At 34.0% G+C, this 26,206-nt stretch overlaps 1 protein-coding gene across 5 annotated transcripts in view; it reads left to right on the plus strand.

The window, feature by feature from the left end:
- LOC127841074 (uncharacterized) overlaps positions 1-26,206 on the plus strand; it is a 237,330-nt gene that overhangs the window by 15,517 nt on the left and 195,607 nt on the right. For 3 of the 5 annotated variants that reach the window (XM_052369617.1, XM_052369619.1, XM_052369618.1), the window contains exons 6-7: positions 1,002-1,097; positions 1,936-12,419. In XM_052369617.1, the coding sequence (XP_052225577.1) occupies positions 1,002-1,097; positions 1,936-5,594 (3,755 nt within the window). In that variant the 3' untranslated portion in view covers positions 5,595-12,419. Of the gene's footprint in view, positions 1-1,001; positions 1,098-1,935; positions 12,420-12,501; positions 15,639-26,206 lie in introns of those variants that run through there. The other 2 variants (XM_052369621.1, XM_052369622.1) reach the window with 2 other exon arrangements.

The following is a 26,206-nucleotide window of genomic DNA, read 5'->3' on the forward strand; positions in this document are numbered from 1 at the left end:
ACCATTGTATTCATGTAGCTGTATTTATAACATTCTTTTCTTAATAATATATCTTTATAAACATGAGTGTCTTATTAATCTTCAGATGATTTGATAAGAATAATTTCACACATTGAAAAACACTTTATTTAACATGACATGAATGACATGACAGCTTTTTATATAGCATGGCAGCAATGTATTTACGATAGAAAGTATAATAGTGTAGGCCTACAAGAGTCACATGACGTCCCTAAATTTCTAAACAACTCTGTTCGAAGATGGCGATGTCTAAGCACATAAACTAGTTATGGATAGATTTGTGGGGATTAATATGAAACGGATGCCTATATATCGGTTCGCTATTTGCCTTTGCAAGTGTATGTTGTCAGATTTACCACAGAGTGACCGGCATAGAGCAAACGTTTCGTCATAAGCGGTTAATATACATAAACACACACAATGATTTTAAAGATGACCATGTAGCATTTAAACGTATATGCCCCTATGCGCAATAAATCAGCGGTATTATGTTTATATGTTCTTAAGCTAATTTGAAAACTTAGAAATAGAAAATGAGTAATCCTTTGTATGGTATACGTAGTACCTAGTACTAGTATTAGTAAAACATTAAACAAATTTGAGAGACATGGCTGACTTACAATGGTTTACCGATTAATTTTAATAAACTAAGCCGCCAATGTTTTGTCGAGATGGGGCACAACTCTCAAATGAACCAATTTAATCTTTGATTTTTTTTTATTCCAGTCAACTGGTGGGAAATATCTCCAACATGCCATTGACTATTGAGATATATATAAAATAGTTTAAACGAAAATGAAAAGCACTTGTCAATGTTCATGTTATATGCTTTGTACGATTATTTATACATAATTTTGCTGATGTTATATATGTGGATTGTTTTAGCGTATGCTTTGACAAACACTTAAATATTGATTGTAACGTGATAAACATGTTAACTTAGCGGTTAGGTGTGTAATAGATTAAAAAATATTTTGCAGTGAAAGGAAATCGTAAACCAGATGTGAACATTTACGGAAACTCAAATGTGCAGATTGGAGATGGGCAAAATATTATACAGATGAATTCATATACAGGTACATGTTCACCGCGTTAAAGTAAATAAGTTATTTTCGCGCACATAAACCACATCGCTTCAGTGAAACGGTATACTTGGTAGATGAAAAGATCAATGATTGATAAGGCTCTACATCTGTGTCAAAACAGTTTGCAGGCCTTTTCCGCCCTATGCCACGGGTCCGAATTTCGGCCCCATTCCCAATGCAAATCTGGTTGTTTTTTTCCCAATTGAAAAAAAAAATCACAATTCCAAAATTTTGTTTTTGTTTAAACGTTTAAATATATAAATTAACCTGATCCAGTGTAGAAAATAGAAAATATGTTGCATAATTTAATTATCTTTTGAATTGAATTTGTTTTAAAAACAGTAAGATATGTTAAATTGATTATTTAAGACTTTCCTTATTTCCCCCCAAATCCGGCGTTTCGTGCCATTTTTTTTCCCCTAAAAAAGGCCAGGTCCTTTCCCCAAAATCAAATAAAAACCCTGCACTTATCACACATGTACATAATATATTGTAAAATTTTAATAATATGTTATTAAAATAGTCGTTATTTACCAGTTAACGGCTTCTTTGAAATATAAGAAACACTATTTACATGCGATTATTTTTCCCTATTGAGCCAGTTTTGCGATTTTTTTTTCTCCCAAAATGGGGTTTTTAACCACGCGAAATTCCCAAATTCCAGTGTGGCGTTTTCCCAAAATGGAGCAGAAAAGGCCTGGTTTGTAAAGGAAATCATCACTGTCCGTGATAGTTCGACTTTTTAAAGAGTTAGATAAATAAGCCATCACATTTAGCATTGAATTCAGTGATTAGATAGTGTCATCTTAATGTATTTTGAACATTTTAGATGCAGTTGTTCCAACGCAAGTAACCATTAATTTTCAAGAGAAAGGGACTTTGCCATCTTCTAAGATGGCAGTCATGAATAAATTCCGAGAAAGTATGAGGCATTTTAAAACTGGCCATTTTATTCTCGTAACGGATGAAGTTGAGTTTGTTCAAAATATTGACTGTCTTGGGTTTGTAAAGTGGCTTGTTGTGTTTGACTTTGATAAAAGAGGTTGGGAAACTGGACTTCTTTCACGTGTTAAGAGTAGACTGCAACAAAGTGCTTTTCTAAACCATATATGTTGGCAAGATACAAAATTTTCAGTATCAAATGAAAACATAACATGGATATCACTCACGGGAATCTCTGACCGACCAGATACAATTTTGGACGATTTAAATCAATGGAAACGAAAAGTAAGGTTAAATCTTACCCAACAAATTAACCAGATAAAGAAATTTTGTGAATTGTCTACGATATTGAGCGTTCTCGTTGTATGGCCAGAAATGTCTACAAAATATGGCCATTTTCGAATTGTCATAGAAACAATACAAGAAAATCTCGATGACGTAGCTATTGTGGTTGCTGTACCAAGTAATGTTCACAATGCAGATGATGCAAATTTAAAATTGCTAGAAGAAGAAAATGAAAATTGCACTGTTCTGCAAATCGATCTTCAAGAAATCTGCAAAATTATTCAGTCGGAATGCGCAACTCAAACCGTTTCAAACCATACCCAGTATATGCTTCCTACGAGCGATGGTTTTAACTTACCTGGTATAACAGATGCAGAAGCCCACTGGCTACGCGAAGACCTAGATGTTTTATATTTTGAAAACAACGAGGAATACACCATAGAAAATCTACAGGAAGAGGAGCAAATGTTCTATAAGGGTGGCACTTTGTCCTGGTCGGCAAGATATGCTGGGAGATCTACACACGCCGATATCGAACGAGACTTTCATAAGCAGATAGTTAGTAAAATTAAAGTAAGACATATTCAAGTCTGTAAAGCTGGTATAATCAAACTATGTCACAATCCTGGATCAGGCGGTACTACGCTAGCCCAAAGGGTTGTGTGGGATTTAAAGCAAGAGACACCTTGTGCACAGGTGAAACACAGATTTGGTTCAACTCTGCAGGATATTTGCGAGAAGATTGAACTTTTGCATGACAAAACACAATTACCAATTATTGTGCTACTAGATGGCGAGGAAGAGCAACGAGTTGAATCCATTTTCAGTTCTGTTCGAGATAGAGTTTGCATCATAGTTCTCTATGTTCAAAGATATTATACTTACATAGACCGAAATTACGAAGAAATAATCAGCAATAAGATGTCATTTTTTCTTCAAAATCATGTCTCTTGTCTAGAAGCAGACCTTTTTGCAAGGCAATACCGGAAAGATCAGAAGTTAAGTCCACTGCAAGAGAAAAAATTAAAACAGTTGGTAGCAAGATGTCGTACAGAAAACGTCAAAAAACAGAAAAAGATCAGTGTTTTTGAGTTAGGACTTGAAATTCATGATTATCAATACAATGGATTATGCAAATACATCAAAGGCTACTTGCAGCTTGACAAAATGTCTGAATTACAGTCGTGGCACAAAGTGTTAGCTTACCTGTCCCTTGTTTATTTCTTCGGACAGTCATCACTTCCATGTCGTCTGTTTGCAGATCTTCCAGCAATGCAAAATATTTACAGAATTGAAGACTTTCCGATGGAAATGAAAGATTTAGTCGTTCCAGATATTAATGACATAAAACCAAATATGGTTCGAATAAGTCATTATCTTGTAGCAAAGGAAATTCTTAACCAGCTGCTTCCGCATCCCAAAATTGTAAATGAATTTTATCCCCAGCAATTGTCTGAGGACGCAAAGCGGAATTTAGAAAAAATATCGGTTGAATTTATCGAGTTTGGAAGCAGACGTGCAAGCGAAGATCACTCATCCAGCTTGATATGCATCATGACAAAGACATTTATTGACCGAACAAATAAACAGGTTTGCGAAAATGAAGCTTTCGAAAGTAAGACCAGGAAAACACAAGAAAGTAAGCACAGAAAAACAAATCTCGCACCTATAATAGAACTGGCTAGTGATAAGCCACCATACACCGAACGGTTTCGTATTTATCAGCAATTAACGGAGTCTTTTCCGAAAGAGGCGCAATTCAAAGCACATCTTGGACGGCTTTACAGTTTATGTAGACCGGAAGAGGTAAAACAAGCTGAAAAGTATTTAAGTGAAGCCTTAGACGACAGTTTGGCGGAGATAGAAGGATTTGATGAAGATGACATTCCTTATACAAAGAAACTTGACCTGATGCACATTTACCACATGTTTGGAAGTGTCATTAAGAGAAATCTTTCTAAATATACAGGAAAAACTGAGGGGGGATCGAAAAAAATTGACTTTGCAAGGCTTTCTAAGGTTTTATTGCACGACATTAAACGAGCATGCACATACTTCACTGAGAGTAGAAAAATGACTCCTCTTGGCTCTGAAAAATGTTACAGCTATGTCAGCGAGATACATGTTCGTCTAACATTTTGCGACTTTGTTAATAAGAACAGTGGTTACACTAACTTATTTGAATTTCTTGACAACAATGACAGTGAAGCAGCCGATTTCGTAAGAGATTCATGTGTTATTATGGATGAACTGTTTGTTGAATGCTTTAGTGTGATTGAACTTGAACGTATGGATTATTCGATCGGCAACTGTCAGGAATGGTATTCAGCTTTGTTCCAGTGCATTCCAGGTCATTTTATTCCAAACATAGGGGACGGTGTACAGTCCAGGAGGCTAGAGATAGCTAGAATCAAAATGCAATACTGCGAGCCAGATACATATGGCGTATTAGAACTTATAACAAACGCAAATGACATCCAACAGATCGCAAAAAGGTATGAAATGAATATCATAGAATATGAAAATCAGGGCGTTTTACATGTTTCTAAACGACAAATGAACATGGATTACATGGAATGGATGTACGTTATCCGCCACAAACTTTATGAACAAGAATGTAAGATCGATCACGTACTTCAAAAAGTAGAGAAATGGCACGAACTACTCCATTCTCCTCAAAGCCGATTTTACCTATTTGTTCTGCACAGTCTGCTTGGATTTGGTACAGATGGAGACGGAAGTCATAGCTTACTTATTGCAGCCAAAAATTTAAAAGAAGAAGTTGTCAAATTTTCGAAATATGTAGCTAAGCCCAGGTACCCAAGAGAGTGGCTGGGGCTACCCAGAGACGATATAAGAAGACTGTATCCCGGCCTCCGTTTCTTTAGAAGGATTGAAGGTAGAAAAATACCAACCGATCTTTTAGAGATCAGAAAGGGAAAAATTCTGCCCCCAAATGACAAACCTTCTGGGGGCTTTATTGCACTTGATCTGGGACCAAATAATCGTGTACCCATAAATGTATTCTACATTCCAGCACGAACGGAAGGTTTAAAGGGAACACTAAACAGTGGAATTCGTGTGGAATTCGTCCTCGGTTTCAGTATGTCGCACGGCTATGAAGCATTCAATGTCAAGCGTTTAGAAACCGTCCAATGCCCAAGGTGCAAGATTGCAATTGAAAAACGAAGCAATGAAACAAGTGTAACGTGTCAGAAATGCACAATGACTTTTTCTGTGAAAAGGCCTAGATATCTATAATTTGTTCGAGACACCACATGTTTAACAGACCATTATCATGTTATGCAGCACATTCGAACATTTTGTACACCGCGATAAATACTTCATGACATACCATACAGTTAAGTTTTTGCATCTAGTTACAATTGATATGCATAGGCTTCCAAGATCACAGTGAAGCCTATTCTGATGCGACCGCATTGACTTAATATTCATACAGGTGTGTGTTTGTGTGGCGATGAGACACAACGGCATGTTTAGTTTGTGTATATTCACAAACATGTACTGACGCATGTGTTACCAGATTGTGTGCGTTATTTGCTTTGTGTTCTGTGTGCAGTGCATTGTTTTCAATGTACATATTATACGAAACTATGCTAGTGTTAATATTTTGCTGTAAAACTTAAAAAACACCGTTCCAAAAACGAAATATAGGGGCCTATACTTGATTCACTGTTGACAGTTGTCCGTCTGTCTCAGCATAGATATCAACTTGCCTAACGAAATAGTGCTTCACTTTTCAACATACAGCTTACAATCTTGCATGCAGCGTTCCTTAAGAAATGTAGCTGTGTATTTGTTCACTTTGTAACCTTACTATAACCCGATAATGTTATGCCTGTGGTTAATTTTGTTATTGTTATAGCATAACTATTAAAATTTGCAACATATAACAGCGCATATTAGAAGCGTTCGCCATACAACTTTGGAAAGCTGTAGTGTGTTGCTTAATTATCGTATGTTAAGTATGCAATTACCTTAGTAATGTAGTGTAGTGACAGAAAATATGTGTCATGTATTTACAATACTATGTTAAATGATATTGACTCTAACCCACGTAAGCAAAACTGGGTTTCACTTGTTAAAGATACGTTGTGTAGATTAGGTTTCTATCATGTATGGCTGCAACAGAGTGTTGGAAATAATAACCAGTTTATTAGTGTATTTAAACAACGTGTTAATGACATATTTGTACAGGACTGGCATAGTAGATTGGAAAATTCATCTCGAGCGATATTCTATAACACTTTCTGTAATTTCGAATTTCCATATCTTAAACATGTAAATGTTAAATGCTATAGAAATAATCTTACAAAGTTACGAATGTCATCACATAGATTAAATATTGAAACAGGTACATGGAATAGAACGCCAAGGGAACAAAGGCTATGTAACAAATGTAATAAATTAGAGGACGAATTTCATTTTCTTTTTGAGTGTAATCTATATGATAGTGTACGAGGAAAATATCTTAAGCATTATTACTGTCATAGACCAAATATGTTTAAAACTGTCGAGCTGATTACAAATGATAAGTGTGAAATATTATGAAACCTAGCTGTATATGTAAGCAAAGCCTTCGAACTGAGAAAAGCACATTATACAATGCATTAATATTTATATCGTTTATTGTATAGTATAAACTATAATTCACCATCAGTTTCCTGATTCACTTGTCCGTATATCAAAATTGCAACCGTTGTCGGTGTTATTGGGGTCTCTGCATTGCAAATACATGCATAAATAATTATCGGACACCATAAAGCCAAAGTATTAAGCGTCATACGTGTATTACATGACTACAGATAAATTTTAAATTATGTACACAGGGATTTATAAAATAAGAATCGTTTTAACCCATGGTGATGTATACATATTGTATAAAATTAGTGTGGTAGGCTCATATGCATGTAAAAGATACATCCATTATTGGATCCATTATTGGAAGTAGTGATGAAACAAGTTCAATTATTTCAGCAAAGTATATTGAACAAAATGATACAATCGATGATTAAGATTTTCAATATTTTATTTTGAATCTTCGAATCTTAAACCATAGCAATTAAGTCTAGCAGTTTCTGGTATACTGAATATCATTTAGTAAGAGAGAAAACTCTTCTGTTCCTTGTGAGAATGATTGGAATAGTTAGCTTTCCTTTCTGCGCTCTGAGTATTTGTATTGAAGAACATACAGTTTTTTTTTAACTTGATGTTAGATGTACAGTGAGATGTTAGTTTACCTTCTACGTAAAACGAATTTGTGTTAATGATTTTGAAAGTCTATATTTTTTATTAACACATTTTGTAGAACATGCTTTTCCAATAGAAATATTGAAATATCAAATTAATATATGCTGTGTATATACTGTATGTTTATTTAGAAAATTGATTTTGAATTTCTACTGGATGCGATATGTAGGATTTGTATCAGAACATTATTGTTTATTAAATCATAACGTGTTTTTTTATGCAACATCATGTTTTATGAATATATGAATGATATGATATGTGTTGAACAAGGACCATAACGGCCTATTTCAACTGTGTAAATATGTATATGCCTTGAATAGATTGAAAATACTTTTTATAGATATCTTACGTATCACAATGCTTTAGATTTACGATGTTTATTTCCATCCATGAGTACATAGACAATTGGTTAACGCAAACGTGAAACATCTTTATATCACTGTTTCTACTACAGCTATTCTGGGTTATTGTATGATGTCACTTAATATATTTATAAACATATACACAAACGATTTTCAAATAACACTTTACACACGTGCTGTGGGTCTTTATGAACAGTCACTGACCAATAACTATAACTCGGACAAACTCTTTATATGGATTATGTCCCCTTTTGTACTTATAAAGGAAGATTAAATATATTGTATGGTTTGAAGGCAACAAGTACATACCTCTGTAACTACTACAGATATTTAATTCAAACTTAAACCATGTTTTGAGACCAACGTGGGAGGTCACAGACAAAGGTCCATAACTCTGAACTGCAATTAAGCAGAATTGTACCCGTTTTTCTTTGTAAATTATGTAAATGGTTGCTCCTATCTCTTGACATTTATACCTAGTAATGGATGTATTTTGGCCAAGTGTTGTCACGGTCACTTTTTCCAAACACTACGAAATAGTTTCAGCTCAAACATATGTTTGCATTGCATTGGATCCTGTGGGATCATGACCATTGTAACTTCAAAAATAAAAACAGTTTTCCTCTCGATGCCTTAAGTGGGAATGGCTGTATTTTGCTGTTATTGTGTTTGTATATAGTTTAAATTAAAAAAGAATTGAGACCAGACATTCCCAAACACTTTTTTACAGACGAGTCCGTTTGAAAATACTATGTTGTAGGTCCGAATGTCTGGGAAATAATTCCAGAGGAAAAGTAGATTGTTTTCATTGTATTTAAACCTGAAAAGTAAAAGCGAGCTAAAATAAAATACGAGCAGAAAAAGGGACATCGAATTTTTTTTTTTAGTTCACCTGAGCACAACGTGCTCATGGTGAGCTATTTGTGATCGCCTTTTGTCCGTCATGCGTCGTCCGTCGTGTGTCGTGCGCCGTAAACATTTGCCTTGTTAACTCTTATTGTCCAATCTCGATGAAATATGGTCAGAAGATTGGTCTCAATGATATCTTGGATGAGTTTGAAAATGGTTACGTTTGCTTGAAAAACATGGGTGCCAAGGGGCGGGGCTTTTTTCCTTATATGGCTATATATTGCTATAGTAAAATATTGTTAACACTCTAGAGACCACATTTATTTTCCTATCATCATGAAACTTGGTTAGAAGATTTATCCCAATAATATCTTGGACGAGTTCGAAAATGATGCCGGTTGGTTAAAAAACATGGCCACCAGGGGGCGGGGCATTTTTCCGTATATGGCTATAGTAAAACCTTGTTAACACTCTAGAGGCCAAATTTATTTTCCGATATTCATGAAACTTGCTCAGATTATTTGTCCTAATGATATCTTGGATGAGTTCAAAAATGGTAACCTTTGCTTAAAAATCATGGCTTCCAAGGGGCGGGACAGTTTTACTTATATGGCTTTATATGGCTATAGTAAAATCTTGTTTACACTCTACAGGCCACATTTATTGTCCGATCTTCATGAAACTTGGTAAGAAGCTTCATCCCCATTGTATCTTGGACGAGTTCGAAAATGATGCCGGTTGGTTGAAAAACATGGCCGCCAGAGGGCTGGGCATTTTTCCTAATATGGCTATAGTAAAACCTTGTTAACACACTAGAAGCCACATTTATTTTCTAGGGATGGCAAACTTAAGCAAATCCGTAACCGGTTAACCTGTTTTGATATTCGAGCGGTTAACCGGTTAACCGATTGTCGTATTGACACATAAATGAAAAACAAAAACTTCCGAAAAACCTATACGTTTATAAACAATTACATGTATAGGCAAATATACTCTGTCTTGTTGATTGTCTTGTAACCTCATTACTGAAACCATGTTATCAATTAAATACTGTTTCTTTACAAATTGTGTTGGTCCTTTAAATTGGGAATATACATTTGGAATCCAATACTTAGTCATTTCTGAAAGTCATTTCCGACATTGTTTACATGCTTGTTGGTGAACTGTGATGTGTCTCTGTTGTAATATTACCTTCATGGCATTTACACATAATTATTGATCTACACCTTGACAAATGAAAGCTAGTGCAGAATTTGAATTATGTTGTGTTTTATTAACACTCATTATCCTTTAAGAATTACGTGCATTAACAGTTTGCTGATAAATAACAATTGTCAATTAGCGTAAATATATTTTGCAATGGGCATTGTGGTTTCCTAACCACTGTTGTTAAGGTCTGTTTATACTCAATGTCTTTATTAGGGTGTTTATGTTTGCAATAGTTGTTAAAACAACAGTGATCGGGTGTAATCACAGTGTCAAGCTTTATTGATTTTATCAAGCAATGGTAGTAAACACAATGACACAATAAAACCTGTTCATTAATCCGCTGCACCCCAATAATTTACAACTCTAATCGCTTTTGATCCGCATGGGGCATCACGGGGTGGTAATTGCAGATGATTTGCGATCAGACAAGCGGATTAGCGAATACAGTGAAATGAAGTAAAACAAAACTAACGATTTGAGCATTTATTGCATTCAACAAAAAATTGTGTTTTTGAAGAGTAACCGAATATCAATATTGTAACCGGGTAACCTCCTGACGAAACGGATAACCGGTTAACCGAATAACCGTTGCCATCCCTATTATTTTCCGATCTTCATGAAACTTGGTCAGAAGATTTGTCCCAATCATATCTTGGATGAGTTAGAAAATGGTAACCTTTCCTTGAAAACCATGGGAGCCAAGGGGTGTGGCATTTTTTCTTATATGGCTATAGTTAAATCTTGTTAACACTCTAGAGGCCACATTTATTGTCCAATCTTCATGACACTTGGTCAGAAGATTCATCGCAATATTATCTTGGACGAGTTAAAAAATGATGCCCTTTAGTTTAAAACCATGGCCGCCAGGGGGCGGGGCATTTTTCCTTATATGGATTTAGTAAAACCTTGTTAACACTCTAGAGGCCACATTTATTTTACGATCTTCATGAAACTTGGTCAGAAGAATTGTCCCAATGATATCTTGGATGAGTTCGAAAATGGTTTTGATTTCTTTAAACATATGGCCACCAGGGGGCGGGGCATTTTTCATTATATGGCTATATATGGCTTTTGTAAAACTTTGTTTACACTCTAGAGGCCACATATATTGTCCATTCTTCATGAAATATGGTCAGAAAATTTGTCGTATTGATATCTTTGATAAGTTCGAAAATGGTTATGTTTGCTTGAAAGACATGGGTGCCAAGGGGCGGGGCGTTTTTCCTTATATGGCTATATATGGCTATTATAGTAAAATCTTGTAAGCAAGAGACCACATTTATAGTCCTATCTTCATGCAACTCGGTCAGAAGATTCATCACAATAATATCTTAGACGAGTTCAAAAATGATGCCGGTTGGTTGAAAAAACGTGGGCTCCACGGGGGCGAGGAATTTTACCTTTAGTTATATGGCTATAGTAAAACCATGTTAACACTCTAGAGGTCACATTTATTTTCCGATCATCATGAAAGTTGGTCATTTGTCCCAATGATATCTTGGATTTGTTCGAAAACGGTTTTGGTTTCTTTAAAATCATGGGCACCAGGGGCGGGGCATTTTTCCTTATATAGCTATTTATGGCTATAGTAAACATTGTTAACACTCTAGAGGCCACTTTTATTGTCCAATCTTCATGAAACTTGGTCAGAAGATTTGTCCAAATAATATCTTGTTATCCCAGGTGAGCGACTTTGGGCCTTTGAGGCCCTCTTGTTTAACATTCATGAAATGTTATTGTGCATGCACACCCGAACAGTTCCTCCTATGCAAGTATATTTATGTCAATAGTCCCTTTCTTGTGTAAGAAAACACGATCTAATTAACGTTTACAATTGCATTTTTATAGATGTTTTATATATCTTTGTTACCAGTACGTTTACACTTTTATTTTAAATCCGAGTTAAATAATTTCTCGACCAAGAACTATTTTTCATTTGACAGTTGCTTAATTCTGATCATTGCTTTGTGATTTTAAAACTGAGTGATTTGCCTTATGTTATATATATATCTTACACGTGTTCTGTTATTTTAAGGTACTTCATTGATTCCTAACCAGTATTGATGTGTGTTTGGTGTAAATATTGATTAACATTCATCAGTCACTGTCACCGAAACTGTCAGTTTCGGAAAACATTTGTCTTTACAAGCAATTTGCATACCAGTACACATTTTTATAGAATTTTCAATATAAACTTTTTAAAATTGTGTTATACTGTGTGAGAGTGTTGTGATTTGTTATTATTCAGTTTTAATTGTTCAGAGTTGTGTTGTTTATTTTCATTTTTTAGTTGCAATTTACCAATTATTATTACGTCGAATAAGTTTAGTCGGTGACTTAAAGTTTTGGCCCTATGAATCCCAGTCTGGCCCTGCAAGTTAATTTAAGTCCACATGTCTGGTTTTTATGTGGTTTTAACATACTTTTGAAAATATCTGTTTCAGGGAGGTTTTGTGCTGTTGTTTTTTCCTTTATAGGTAGCTTGCAGACTTGCGTGTACAGTTAAAATCAGCAAAAGTAATTGGCACAAATCAACAAATAGAATCTTCTTTCTTGCAATTATCAAATTTCTTTTTGTAATTTATGAATGATCATTGTGTAGTTTACATATACTTTATAACTATTACGCATTCTAATCTTCAAATACGTGTTTTCGGCTTTAACATCTGGTACAGACAAACATGTACATAAGCCTATCAGAAAGGAAGAATATTCAAGCGCACTTTCTTCTCAGCTCTTGTTAAAATGATAGCGTATGCGTATTGTTAAATATTTAAATGCCACAGTAACGTATTTATCATGCGCCATCATGCTTTGTATTTCACTAAAAAAGCTCTCTGAGCACATATTATTGTTACAATTACTAATTGTTAAATTGATACAATCTTTTGTATTGAAAAAACGTTTTATATTATTGTTGTCGATTTTGCAAACTTAAAGTGATTTATGTGACTAAGTATTCTATAAATCCCACCTAAGCAAAATGTGCTCATAGTGAGCATTTTGATGGCCGTTTGTCCCTCGTCAATATTTGACTTGTGAATACTCTGAAGATCACATTTATTTACCTATCTTCCAGAAACTTGTTCAGAGCATTTATCTCAATGTCATCTTGGCCAATTTAAAAACTGGATCATATGGTTTAAAAAAAAAGGTTATTAGGTCAAATAAAGGAAAGAAGCTTGATAACGCTCTGGATGTCACATTCTATTTCCAATCTTCATGGAACTTGGTCAACACAATTCTTTCAATGATATTTTGACCTTTTTTTACAACTGGGTTACGTATGGTAAAAAAAGGCATCTAGTTCAAATTAAAGTCAAATATTGTGAACACTTTAAAGGAAATGTGTATTTCCCAATCTTCATGAACCTTGGTGTCCAAATTATATTGTTGCTGAGTTCGAAACTTGGTCACGATAGGTCAAAAACTAAGTTATCATGTCAATAAAAGACGACATTTTGTGAAAACTATAGAGGCCACATTTGTTGCCCAAACTAAATTAAACTTAGCCGAAACATTTCTTTTAATGAAATCTCTACCGAGTTAAAAACTCCAGTATGTTGGTTTAAAATTGTAGCTTTATTAAAATAAAGAAAGAGCTTTAGATCTTTCTAGGGGCCACATTTATTGCACTATCGACATGAAACTTCGTCAGATCATTTGTCTTTGTGATTTCAATGCTGAGATCGAAACTGGATCACGGGATGTCAAGTCTATTATGAATCCTTGTGAACATTTTCTGGCCATATATTTTTGTACACGTTTGTTTTATATTCCAGTTTTGTATTAGCTCTCCTGAGCAAAATGTGATCATGGTGAGCTTTTTTAATCACCTTTTGTCCGTCGTGCGGTGTTAACATTTGCATTGTGAACACACTAGAGGCCACATTTCCTTTCCGATCTTCATGAAACTTGGTCAGAAGATTTGTCCCAATTATATCTTGGACGAGTTCGAAGATTCCGGTTGGTTGAAAAGCATGGCCGCCAGGGGGAGGGCATTTTTCCTGATATTGCTTTAGTAAAACCTTGTTAACACTCTGGACGCCACATGTATTGTCCAATCTTCATAAAACTTGGTCAGAAAATGTGTCCTAAAAATATCTTGGATGAGTTCGAAATTGGTTCCGGTTTGTTAAAAAACATGGCCGCCAGGGGGCGGGGCATTTTCCTTATATGGCTGTAGTAAAACCTTGTTAACACTCTAGAGGCTGCATTTATCGTCCGATCTTCCTGACACTTTGTCAGAAAATTTGTCCAATTATATCTTAGATTAGTTCACAAATTATCTTTTGTATAATCTTGTAAACACTAAAGAGGCCACATTTATTATCCGATCTTCATGACACTTGGTCAGAATATCTCAATTTGTCTCAATGATATCTTGGATGAGACATAACATGGTTCCGGTTGGTTGAAAAATATCCGCCAGGGGGCGGGGCATTTGAGCTTATATGGATATAGTAAAATCTTGTAAACACTCTAGATAGTTCATTTATTGTTTAATCGTCATGAAACTTGGTCAGAACATTTGTTCTTATGATATATGGGATGATTTCGAAAATGTTTCCGGTTTGTTGAAAAACATGGACGCTTGGCTCTGGGGCATTTTTCCTTAAATGGCAATAGCAAAACCTTGTGAACACTCTAAAAAAAGTTACATATAAAGTCCCGTCTTAAATTAACTTCGTCAGAACATTTTTGTAATGATATCTTGGATAAGTTCAAAAATTGGTCCGGTCTGTTGAAAAGCAAGGCCACCAGCGGACAGGGGATTTTCCTTATATGGCTACAGTAAAACATTTTTAACACTCTAAACAGTCACATTTAAAGTTCAATCTTCATGAAACTTGGTCAGAACATTTGTTCAAATGATTTTTTTTAATATAAAGCTTAACAGAACAGGTCAGTTCCTTTGTATCTTAGGCGAGCGACTTTGGTCCTTTCAGACCCTCTGAGACGCGAGATATGTCAGTTGTCGTTATGCACATTTGTCATCGCACAATACGTGTACATTTTATGTAATATTACGTATATAGAAATTCTTTACAATAAAAAATACTTGTGTTAATTGGCATGCGTTATGTTCGTTTCGGTGTAATATAATATCATGCCCTTTGTTTGCCAAGTTTACCATGCAAATTATTGATTTGCATAATTGTTGTGCTGAAAGTAGTTAAGTATTGATATGATTATTTAACAGTTTTAAGTCAACTGTAATCATAAATAATGGCCATTAATCTTGCTTTTTTCTAAATCTATTCAATATTGCAAATAATGTATTGATTATGTCATACGATTTTTGATAAGACAATGTTTTAAATGTACACTATTGACTATAATATGTTACATGTTTAGATAGACATGACACCGCAACCATATTATAATCGTCTATGGCGGTTGATCATTTTACTAAAAACAACTTATACATACAATGCAATAAATTGTTGTATTTGTGGAATGTATACGTGTGTAATACACTATTTCGTGTTTAAGGTCGTGTTCGTTTTCCTGGCAAAACAAAGGCGATCTTATAACAATATGTGAATGACCTCATTAAAACTGCGTTTCGATTCATTAAATCGATTTCCAATATGATATTGGTACTCACATTGTTTTCTGTTAATTGAAATAATTTATAACGCCCAAATATAATATTATGTTTGTTTTCGCTTTCTGACCTGTGCACAATATTCTGAGTAGGTAGTGGGATATATTTCCATTTACATTGTTGACTTGAGAATGCAACTTCCAGATCGAACAACAATGGCAGAATAAATTATTCAATGCTTTAACAGTATAAACATAAACTAATAATTAGATTCAATACTATGTTCATATTTAAGTATTTAATGAGGTCACTCAGGTGTGATCGACCTAAGTAGAAGGAATATTTTTCGTTAACTATGTTACGGTTTCATCAAGTAATTCATGTTTAATAATTACTCGCATGCTGTTGAAAGGAATAAATGTGTATATTGGCTTTGAAATTCATTAACCAAACCGAGTATGGAACTTGGTCAGATTATTTAGTATAATAATTTATATGCAGGGTTCGAATCTGGGTAATGTGCGTCTAACACTAGATCACTAGGCCAAATCTTACATAAACCGATGATCACTTTAAAGGACACATTTACGGGACAATCTTGATGAAACGTGATTAGAATGTTTATCTTGACACTATGTAGTTTGAATCTGGGTCTTGGGCGCCCCAAAACTCGGTAATAAGGTACAGTTTAGCAAAACTGTTTGATCACTGCAGATCCCACATGTATGACTCCATCGTGATAATACGATGTCAGAATATTTATCTTGATAATATCGCTTAGTCGCTTGCCTCTAAAAAATTAGGTCACGATGTTAAATCTGAAAAAAATCATGTTATCCGTGAAGAAAGCAAATGATAATTCATTAATAAATCTTGATGAAAGTTGGTCAGAATGTCTATCGTGACAATATCTAGGCCGAGTTTGATAAATGGTATTATGTGTCCAAACACAAGTTAATCACTCTAGAAACCACATTTATGAATCAATCTTGATGAAACTTGATCATTATGTTTATCTCGGAAATATCTAGGCGAAATTTGAATCTGTATCTCTTGCATCTCCATGTCATATAGTAGAAAGAAAAACTGTTATTTCTGTAGAGAACTCATGTACGACTCAATCTTGATAAAACTTTATCTAAGAATGTTTACCTTGACAATATGTCGGCCAAGTTCAGACCCGGGTAACTTGCATCCATATCTCATAAGATTAATATTCACCAAACTAGAAGGTAGGTTTATGACTCAATCCTGATGAAGATATGTTAGCATTCTTGGCATTTAATACGGGATCACACATATAATCATTATGTTTTCACATCGATTATCGGTTGCAAAGAAAATTGTCCAGTGCAAATTGAAAGAGCACGATATCTTTCTAGACCGTACTGGTCATTATACTGTAAAGTTTATTACCATACTTATGAGAAAAAAAAATCTTTCTTACTCACTTGATCACAATTATTATTTAATAATATTAAAACAAACATCTACAATTCAATAATCCGGAAGGGTTTATTCTAAATAACATGTACATACTGTAAAATGTAACACACAATTCTATAAATGTTTGAATGCATCCAAATCATGACAAAACATAAATGCGACTTACTTTATGCTTTGTATTCAACTGACCAATACACAAAAATGAAACGTCGACAACGGTGTGTACCGATATATAGCTGGAAACAAACGTAGGTAGTCATGTCACTCGCATGTCGACCGCTGTAATTGAATAGTGTTATGTCGATGGCTCGTTTAGTTAACATGTTAATATGGTCTGTTAACAGGCTCATTTAGAATGGGCTACCCCAAAAATTGCGTTTTTTCTGGACGCTTTCTTTACATTAAATCGTTTTTACATGCGCTTTCGCGCAAACGAAATTACGTACGGGATTCGGAGTTGACTATAGCTTTACATTTAATGTTTTGTTGTGTTGTATGTCCCGTGTTTTAAAGGCAATGTGTTACTTTCCTTTAATTAAATTCTAGCGACTATATTTTTTTCTGGCGTTTCTTCATTCATATACATCAGAATAACATAACTAAATTTAATCAAGTACCAATGTGGATTAAGCATATGTATAAAACAACGTACATCGTCATGCGAAAATAGGTCTTATGCCATATGTGGCCATCAGTTGTGCAGTCTTGTCACGAGCAAAGCTGTCCTGTCCGCTCTTATGTCACGCAAGGTTTCGTGGTCTCATAAGCTGCCAATGTAGTTTCTGACCAGACTGTGCGAATGAGAAAGCCGGTCTGGAACTTCACCGTTACAACAACTAGTACTACCACCACTACTGCTGCTGCTGCTGCTGCTTCTGCTGCTGTAAGAGATTCGTCGGGATGGCGAGTTGTGTTTACTTGTTTGTTCCGTGCAGGGATAATTAAATAATAAAATCTTGTTTTCAACGGTAATGGAACGCTTTTATATTTCCGTCTTCAAAATTTAAAGCAATCACCTGGCAAAACAGCTTTAACATACACAGATAAATATATATTAGGTTCAGCCTTTCTTTAAGTTGTGTTATGGTTACTATTTGGTTCTTATGTTAAGCTTGAGTTGACTATTGTATCTTATTTTATTAGAGGATCTTATTTGTATTAGATGTTGTCGATTCAGAATTGGACATTTGAATGCCCCCGCCTTGTGACGCTCGCCTTTTTATAGAGAGTATCAGCCAATCGGATCGCACGTTATAAAATACTGACCAATGAAAACAATGGTTACAAAAATGACATTGACGTTCTAAAATGAATATTTCAGCAAAAAGTTAGGTTTTGATGCAAAAATACAATACCTTTCAATTTATAATGTGGCGTTAAAAAAAACAGTGTTTCATGAATAAAATGACACCACATATGGTTTTCTCAGAAAAACATACGGTATTAAACGCCGGTTTTGAAAATAGACACTGTCAGCTTCCAGACAAGATGGCGGATAGGACGTATGACAAGTTACATGTAGTAACATGAGAAAACTGCTAAAAAATTGCTTTACAAACATTCCATTAACGATCTCATTTAGCCTTTGGGCTATAAGAAAAACTTATTAAATATATATAAAGGGTGGCCTTTTTTAGAATCATGCTTATCTAAAGCATAACAAAAACTGCAAAATAACAACACATCAATAAATAATTAAATACAGTTTCAACAGTTTTGGTAAAGTAATGGAGAATAAAATCACATTTTAACTATTATATTGCATAGGCTATTTTAAGCCTAACATAGATACTTGAGCAATGGCCAAGTAAACATACAATAAAGTATTTGTGTTATAATAATATTGTATTTGCAATATAAACATAACCTATAATAACTCATTTAACAACTACTAAGTAAAAATACAATATGAGAAATATATTAGAAATAATTAGACGTTTACAGTTATGGTTAGAGTTCTGTAACAACTAACTACTACTACTACTACTACTACTACTACTACTACTACTACTACTACTACTACTACTACTACTACTACTACTACTACTACTACTACTATTACTACTACTACTATTACTACTACTACTACTACCTACTACTACTACTACTACTACTACTACTTCTACTACTACTACTACAACTACTACTACTACTACTACTACTACTACTACTACTACTACTACTACTACTACTACTACTACTACTACCACTACTACAACAACTTAAATACTACTACTACTTCTTATACTACTACTACTACTACTATAACTACTACTACTACTACTACTACTACTACTACTACTACTACTACTACTACTACTACTACTACTACTACTACAATAACTACTACAACTACTACCACCACTACTACTACTACTACTACAACTACTGCTACTACTACTATACTACTACTACTACTACTACTACTTCTACTACTACTACTACTACTACTACTACTACTACTACTACTACTACTACTACTACTACTACTACTACTACTACCACTACTACAACAACTTAAATAATACTACTACTTCTTATACTACTACTACTACTTCTACAACTACTACTACTACTACTACTACTACTACTACTACTACTTCTACTACTACTACTACTACTACTACTACTACTACTACTACAATAACTACAATAACTACTACCACCACTACTACTACTACTACTACAACTACTGCTACTACTACTACTACTACTACTACTACTACTACTACTACTACTTCTACTGCTACTACTACTACTACTACTACTACTACTACTACTACTACTACTACTACTACTACAACTGCTACTGCTACTACTACTTCTAACTATTACTACTACTACAACTACTATAACTACTACTTATTATACTACTACTACTACTACTACTACTACTACTACTACTTCTACTACTACTACTACTACTACTAATACTACTACAACAACAACTACTACTACTACTACTACTACTACTACTCCTACTACTACTTCTACTACTACTGCTACTACTACTACTACTACTACTACTACTACTACTACTACTACTACTACTACTACTACTACTACTACTACTACTACTACTACTACTACTACTACTACTACTACTACTACTACTACTACAACTACTACTACTTCTACTACTACTTCTACTACTACTACTACTACTACTACTACTTCTACTACTGCTGCTGCTGCTGCTGATGTTGCTGACATTTTCAATAACGTTCAAATATATTTATTAAAGCAGAAATAACAATATTGGCGTCCACTGAACCTGACTTTCGCCGCGACACTGCGCCAAATCACTGCATAAATATTAGTTTGTCCGTACACAAAAGTTGAGATGTTTAAAACTGTCAGATAATGGACAAACAATCTAACTTGTGGATTGCTTGCCGATCGGTTAATTTCTTTTTGAAATTCTACAAAAGTTCGCTTTTTATTGCTTTATGAAGCATTGTAAACAAATACTGCCACAAAACCTTCCACAAATATTGGAACAATGCACTGAACCAATACGTTTAAAGGTTATGCTTACGATTTTGCCATTATATTATGAATAAATAAGAATTGCACCCGAGGGAACTTTGTCTGCAAAGAATGAATGCACTTAACACCTGTAAAAATGTGTTTTAAAATTAATTGTTAAATACGCGTTACAATTGTTGTATCTAATATTTGATGTTGATTTTCAAGAAAAAAACACCGACACACGTCTTCTGATGTTATACTTCTTCTGCACGTATACATTTTGTTTCAAGCGTCTGAATTGTAGTTGCGTCAAAAGATATAGCCTATATTTATTTTAAATTGCGTTTGGCAGAGACGTCATTTCCCTTTTTTATTTTTTTATTTTTGAAATATGGTTGACAGAAAGTGAAATTCTCATCACCGAATAAATAAAACTGTTCTGGAGGAAATGCAAATAGGAGGTTCGTTTAAATGAGTTACTAAACCCGCTGTGATACTTAAGTGAACACAAGCGTAATTTTAGAACATTATAAGCGATAATTGCAATAGAAGTGACGATGTTTTTTTTTGAAAGACATCGACATAACTTTATTTTAATGCTGAGGCAATTTCAATGGTGATGCAATGGCCGTGAATGCAAATGAGGCGATATTTTCCCGACAGTTCACAAACAATCGAAATTCAAAAAAATTAATGACATAGGTTGTAGTCGTAATGAATACAGTGGACATTGTACAGTTTTAAGTGTTAAGCGTTTTTGAAATTGGGGCTGTTGTGAGCGACCCGTATTGACATTAATCGTTATGTCTTCACGCTATAATGGCAAATGTTCACTCAAATAATGGAGACTGTGATTTCTGATTCTTACGATGTCGATAACCCAGGTGAATGTATATTCAATATGTTAGTTTAAGAAGTTTTAGGAATTTTATTCATTTACATACACTTATAACTTACAGAATAGATAATTATGCATGGCGGCGCACAATATGTCTAAGGGGTGGTTCAATGTTTCGTAGATTTGATGACCAGCAAATACCAAATGTGTAGAAAAAGGCGTTCGTAAATGTAATCATTTATTCATTCTATTTTAAGTTTGATGAATGCTTAACTAGTAACCAGTTATGCATACACATCGTAAGTTGTCTCAATGTTTACATTTTATTCAATATTGAATATTCTTATGTTGATATCTTTCCCACAAAGAACGAATTTGCGTTTTTTAACATACTCGCATTAACACATAATACTGAAATTTACATAAAATGAACCTACAGTTGCATCAGCAGGAGAGATCATCCTTATTATACCATGCTGTCATTTGTTTATGGCGAAATAATGTAACCTTCATAATAGTTCATTAACCTCAAAGCCGCTTTTACCTTTTGTTTCAAAAGGCCTGATTTGCTTCGGCATCAATTGTAATAGCTATCACAAGTTACTAATTGAAGAACAGAAATTAAGGATGAGGATTTGAAATTTCTACGGCATGTTACAGAACCTAAATATCCAAGAGAATGGTTGGGATTACCTCAGGATAATATAAAGACGCTTTTTAATGTAACCCTCATAATTGTATCAAGAATAAATAGGGCGTTATTTTCCCGATAGTTCAAACATCATTTAAATTCAGAAAAGTAATTTACATACTGTAGTCGTAATTAAATAAACTTGACCTTGTACACTTTAAAGCGTTAAGCGTTTGTTAAATGGGGGCTATTATAAGCTTTATTTTTTAAATAACTTTGTTCCGATGTGACTAAGCTGACATGTATTGACATAAATCGTATTAATGTATACACGCTATTATGGTCGCTGTTTACTCGAATAATGGACATTGTGATTTCAAATTAATTACCAACAAAACATATGTATTTATGCAGGGCAGCGCATAAGATGTGAGCACTCTTATTGGGGTACCATTTAAAACGCGGGAAGACATTTTTAAAACGCCATTCGTTAAATTGTGAAATAAAGTCATCAAAATATGTGTTACCGACGTATCAGTATGCTTGGAAAAAGTGCGTAGTTGTAGCTTTATTCTAGTTTTGTTGGCATTTTAAATGTACTTATGGTAAATACAATGTTTGTGAATATTCTATACGCACATGCATTTGCCAGAAAAATGAACTCACACTGATAGACAGACGCAGATCTAATTTGTGGAAAAATATTCAGATTTTCCTTATATTTTCACTTAGAAATAAAAATATGTTATTTTCCACAGAAGTCGAATTATCTTTCACCACTGAAATATATTCTACTTAAAAACATACCATAACACAGTCTGCATCAAACCTGCATCGTTTGTATACCTGTTAACAAATGGAAACGAAAACAACATTCATTCAAATAATTTTGACTTGTTTTAATCACGACGATGCACAAAAATAATAATAATTTATTTCCTGATTAAGTTCCTGGAGTTCATTGTTTGCTATATTATATCACCACTCATGAAATGAAAATAGGATCTGAAAATGACATCAACAAATATCCTCATTGTTATTCAAAAAGGTGTTGCCGTTAAAGTTTTTATTTTAATAAATAAATTGAATTTGAATAAGGAAAACATCGAATTAAACACGTCAGTGCACATTTGATTGTCTTTATCACGGCGTTCAAAAAGCGTATTCATTTATTCCCTCACGCAGAGATGGCAGAGTATCAGTTTTCGGACCTCCGCAAGCAATCTTAGAAACATTAAGATTTTTAAGCGATCTTAAAGATCGTATGAACATGTTTACATCTGCCTATTATAGAAGATTGAGAACAAGTAAGTAGAAAGTGCTTATCACGGTTCCCGATAAATGTTTTTTCGCCGCTCTAACAATCTAGAAAATAAACTTCTTGTGAACAAATGTGTTGTGTTTGTTGCGGACTGCACATGCTAATCTGTGACGGCACTTTACACACAAGCATTAAACCCCCTTTTCATAGAGCACGGCTCATTTATAAAACAGTTATCAATTTGTCACGCGGAGATGAAGGTGACATGTATTGACATAAATTAAAATGTCTACAAGCAATAATTGTGGCTGTTTACTCGAATAATGGGTAATATGATTTCTGATTCTTTCTATGTTGATGAACCCGGTGAATAGAAATCTAATATGTTTGATCAGGAACCTATACAAACAATAGATATAGGTCCCTGGCTTTATAAAGAAGCTTTATAAATTCATTTCATTGAGATCAATTAATGACCAACGAAATATATTATTATGCAGGGCGGTGCATAGGCTGTCCACGGGGTGATTCAATTGTTGTCATATAACGACCAGCACTCCTGTAAGCGTGCCACATTGGTATATGTAGGCGTTCGTAAATTTTTACGTTTTATACATTTTCTTTGAGGCTTAATGGATGCAGAACAATGGCAACTAATAACGAATAAATCGTTGTGAATTAGCTCCGCATTGATTAGAATGTTTTGATTTACTTTTTTCTTATTAGAGGTCAAGAGTAAGATGTTTGTATTCATTTGCAGTTGTCTCATTACATAATATATGTTGACTTGCTTTGTTTTAAATCATTACCTTAAAGGTGACATAAACATTGATTTGAATGTTTTCTCAGGTACGCTACCATCGGGTGGGCATAATTTACGGAATTTTAATTTAAAACACGTGTGTTTCAACGCGTGTGAACATACTTATGTTTGAATATGCTTAAACGAAATACTACTGTAGCTATTTCAAGGTAACATCACGCCAGTTATAGACAAGACGGTAAGGTAAACGCAGCGTTACTTATTGTGTACCGCTCTAGAAAGGGAATTGCACATGAAAACCCATCCATCAAAGAAAATAAGATTACGTCTAAGTACCACGCCAGTTAAAAAAAAAAACAATGCCATATACGTGCATTGAAAAGAGGGATGAAACAAAAGTAAAACCGTTTCGATAACATTACAAGGTTGATGAGAACAATTACTATCATTATTGCGATTTGGAAGACCTGAGGGGATCCAAAATACCTGACGCGAGCTTAAAGCATGCATATCACTGAAAAGTTTGTTAATTGCAAACTTAATTATTTACTTTGTATTAGGTATTTTTGACACAATGTATTTATATATTTAAAGCCACACACCTTGAAATGAACTACATGGCATAGTAAATTTAAGTATAAAAAATAAACATCTATTTATATATGCCAATTAGAATATATTTGGTGTTTACAGGGTAGAAATCCGTCTTATATGCGCTTTAAAACTTAAACATAATCGCGGCGTTTGTCGAAATGGACGTATACGTCTAGAAATCCTACTTTCGGTTTTAAAAGCGGTACCGTTTGAAAAATAATACATTACTTGCTAATTAGGCTATAGATTTTATTTTATCTATGCCAATTAGAATATATCTGGTGTTTCGAGGTATAAATTCGTCTATTTTGCGCTTTAAAACTTAAAACTAATCGCGTTTTTCGAAATATACGTTTGCGTAAAGAAATCCTACTTTCGGTTTTAAAATAAAACATAATAATGAATTACTTGCTAACTAGGCTAAAGATTTAATGACAATTGTGCAAACTTTTAAATTGCATCTATATGTACTGATAAACATGTATTTCATTTCAAGGTGTGTGGCTTTAAATTTCAATATGTGAATTTGTAATAGCCTTGTCTCCAATTCGACCTTTTTAACATTAGAAAAGACAACATATTCAGTTAAAAAAGTATTAAAGACACATTACAACTCAAAATCAACGAAAATTTCGTACAATATTTCGTAAAATAAAGCGTAACAATTAAAAATCATTGTTCCTTATGACAATTGCCGAAATTTCAACACCAGACGTGGTCTGGTAAAATATGTTTGTTTATTCAAGATGCTCGTTTTTATTATGGTTTTAACATAGTACCATTTTAGTGTTCGTGTGTCGTATGAATAGATATATTCGCATGAAATTAGCATGGAATTTATTGTGGTCACAAATAAATAAAAACGAGCATTTTGTATCTACAAAAATCTATGTAGAATCTAATCATACCACATCTAGCGTTGAAATTGTTGTTATTGCTATATAAGGAACACTGATTGTTTAGTCGTAAACTTTATTTTACGAAACACTTTACGAAATTTCCGTTGATTTTGAGCGTTATAGAGACTTAAATTGTTTAGCTACGACGATGAACAATACTTATTTTCCAACGGCAACAGTTTTGGGTATACACAATAATATGACGCTCAAGCACATTTCTAATGCGATGATAAACGTTTCAATCATATTAATATGTTTATAGATTCTAGATGGAGTTTGGTTATGAAAGCAGTGGAACAGAACTATAATTTCCTTCACGAAAGAGTTCCATTATATGTTATAGTATATCACCACTCGTGAAATGAAATTACGATTTTACACAGAAATACAAAAAGCGTCATTTAAGTTTCAATTTGTGGTTATTGAACAATTCGTGGTCAGGTACTTGCTTGTTGCTGCTGTTGTTTTTCATTCAACGCATTGAATTTTAAAATCGATAAAATTAGAATGATGCTATAAATATACATTACTCTCGAGGGCTTATAATTCTTGCAACTCACGCCAAGCATGCTATTTTGAATATGTTTTCCACAAAAAAACATTAACATTTTTTAGCATTTGCTACATACGGCAATACATGGGATTTTGCCAGCCTTAGAAACAAAATGGAAATAGATAATAATTTGCTAGCGATAACAAAATAATGCAAAAACATTATAATTTGTGAA

This window comes from Dreissena polymorpha, chromosome 8 (genome assembly GCF_020536995.1).
Source record: "Dreissena polymorpha isolate Duluth1 chromosome 8, UMN_Dpol_1.0, whole genome shotgun sequence".
Taxonomy (NCBI): domain Eukaryota; kingdom Metazoa; phylum Mollusca; class Bivalvia; order Myida; family Dreissenidae; genus Dreissena; species Dreissena polymorpha.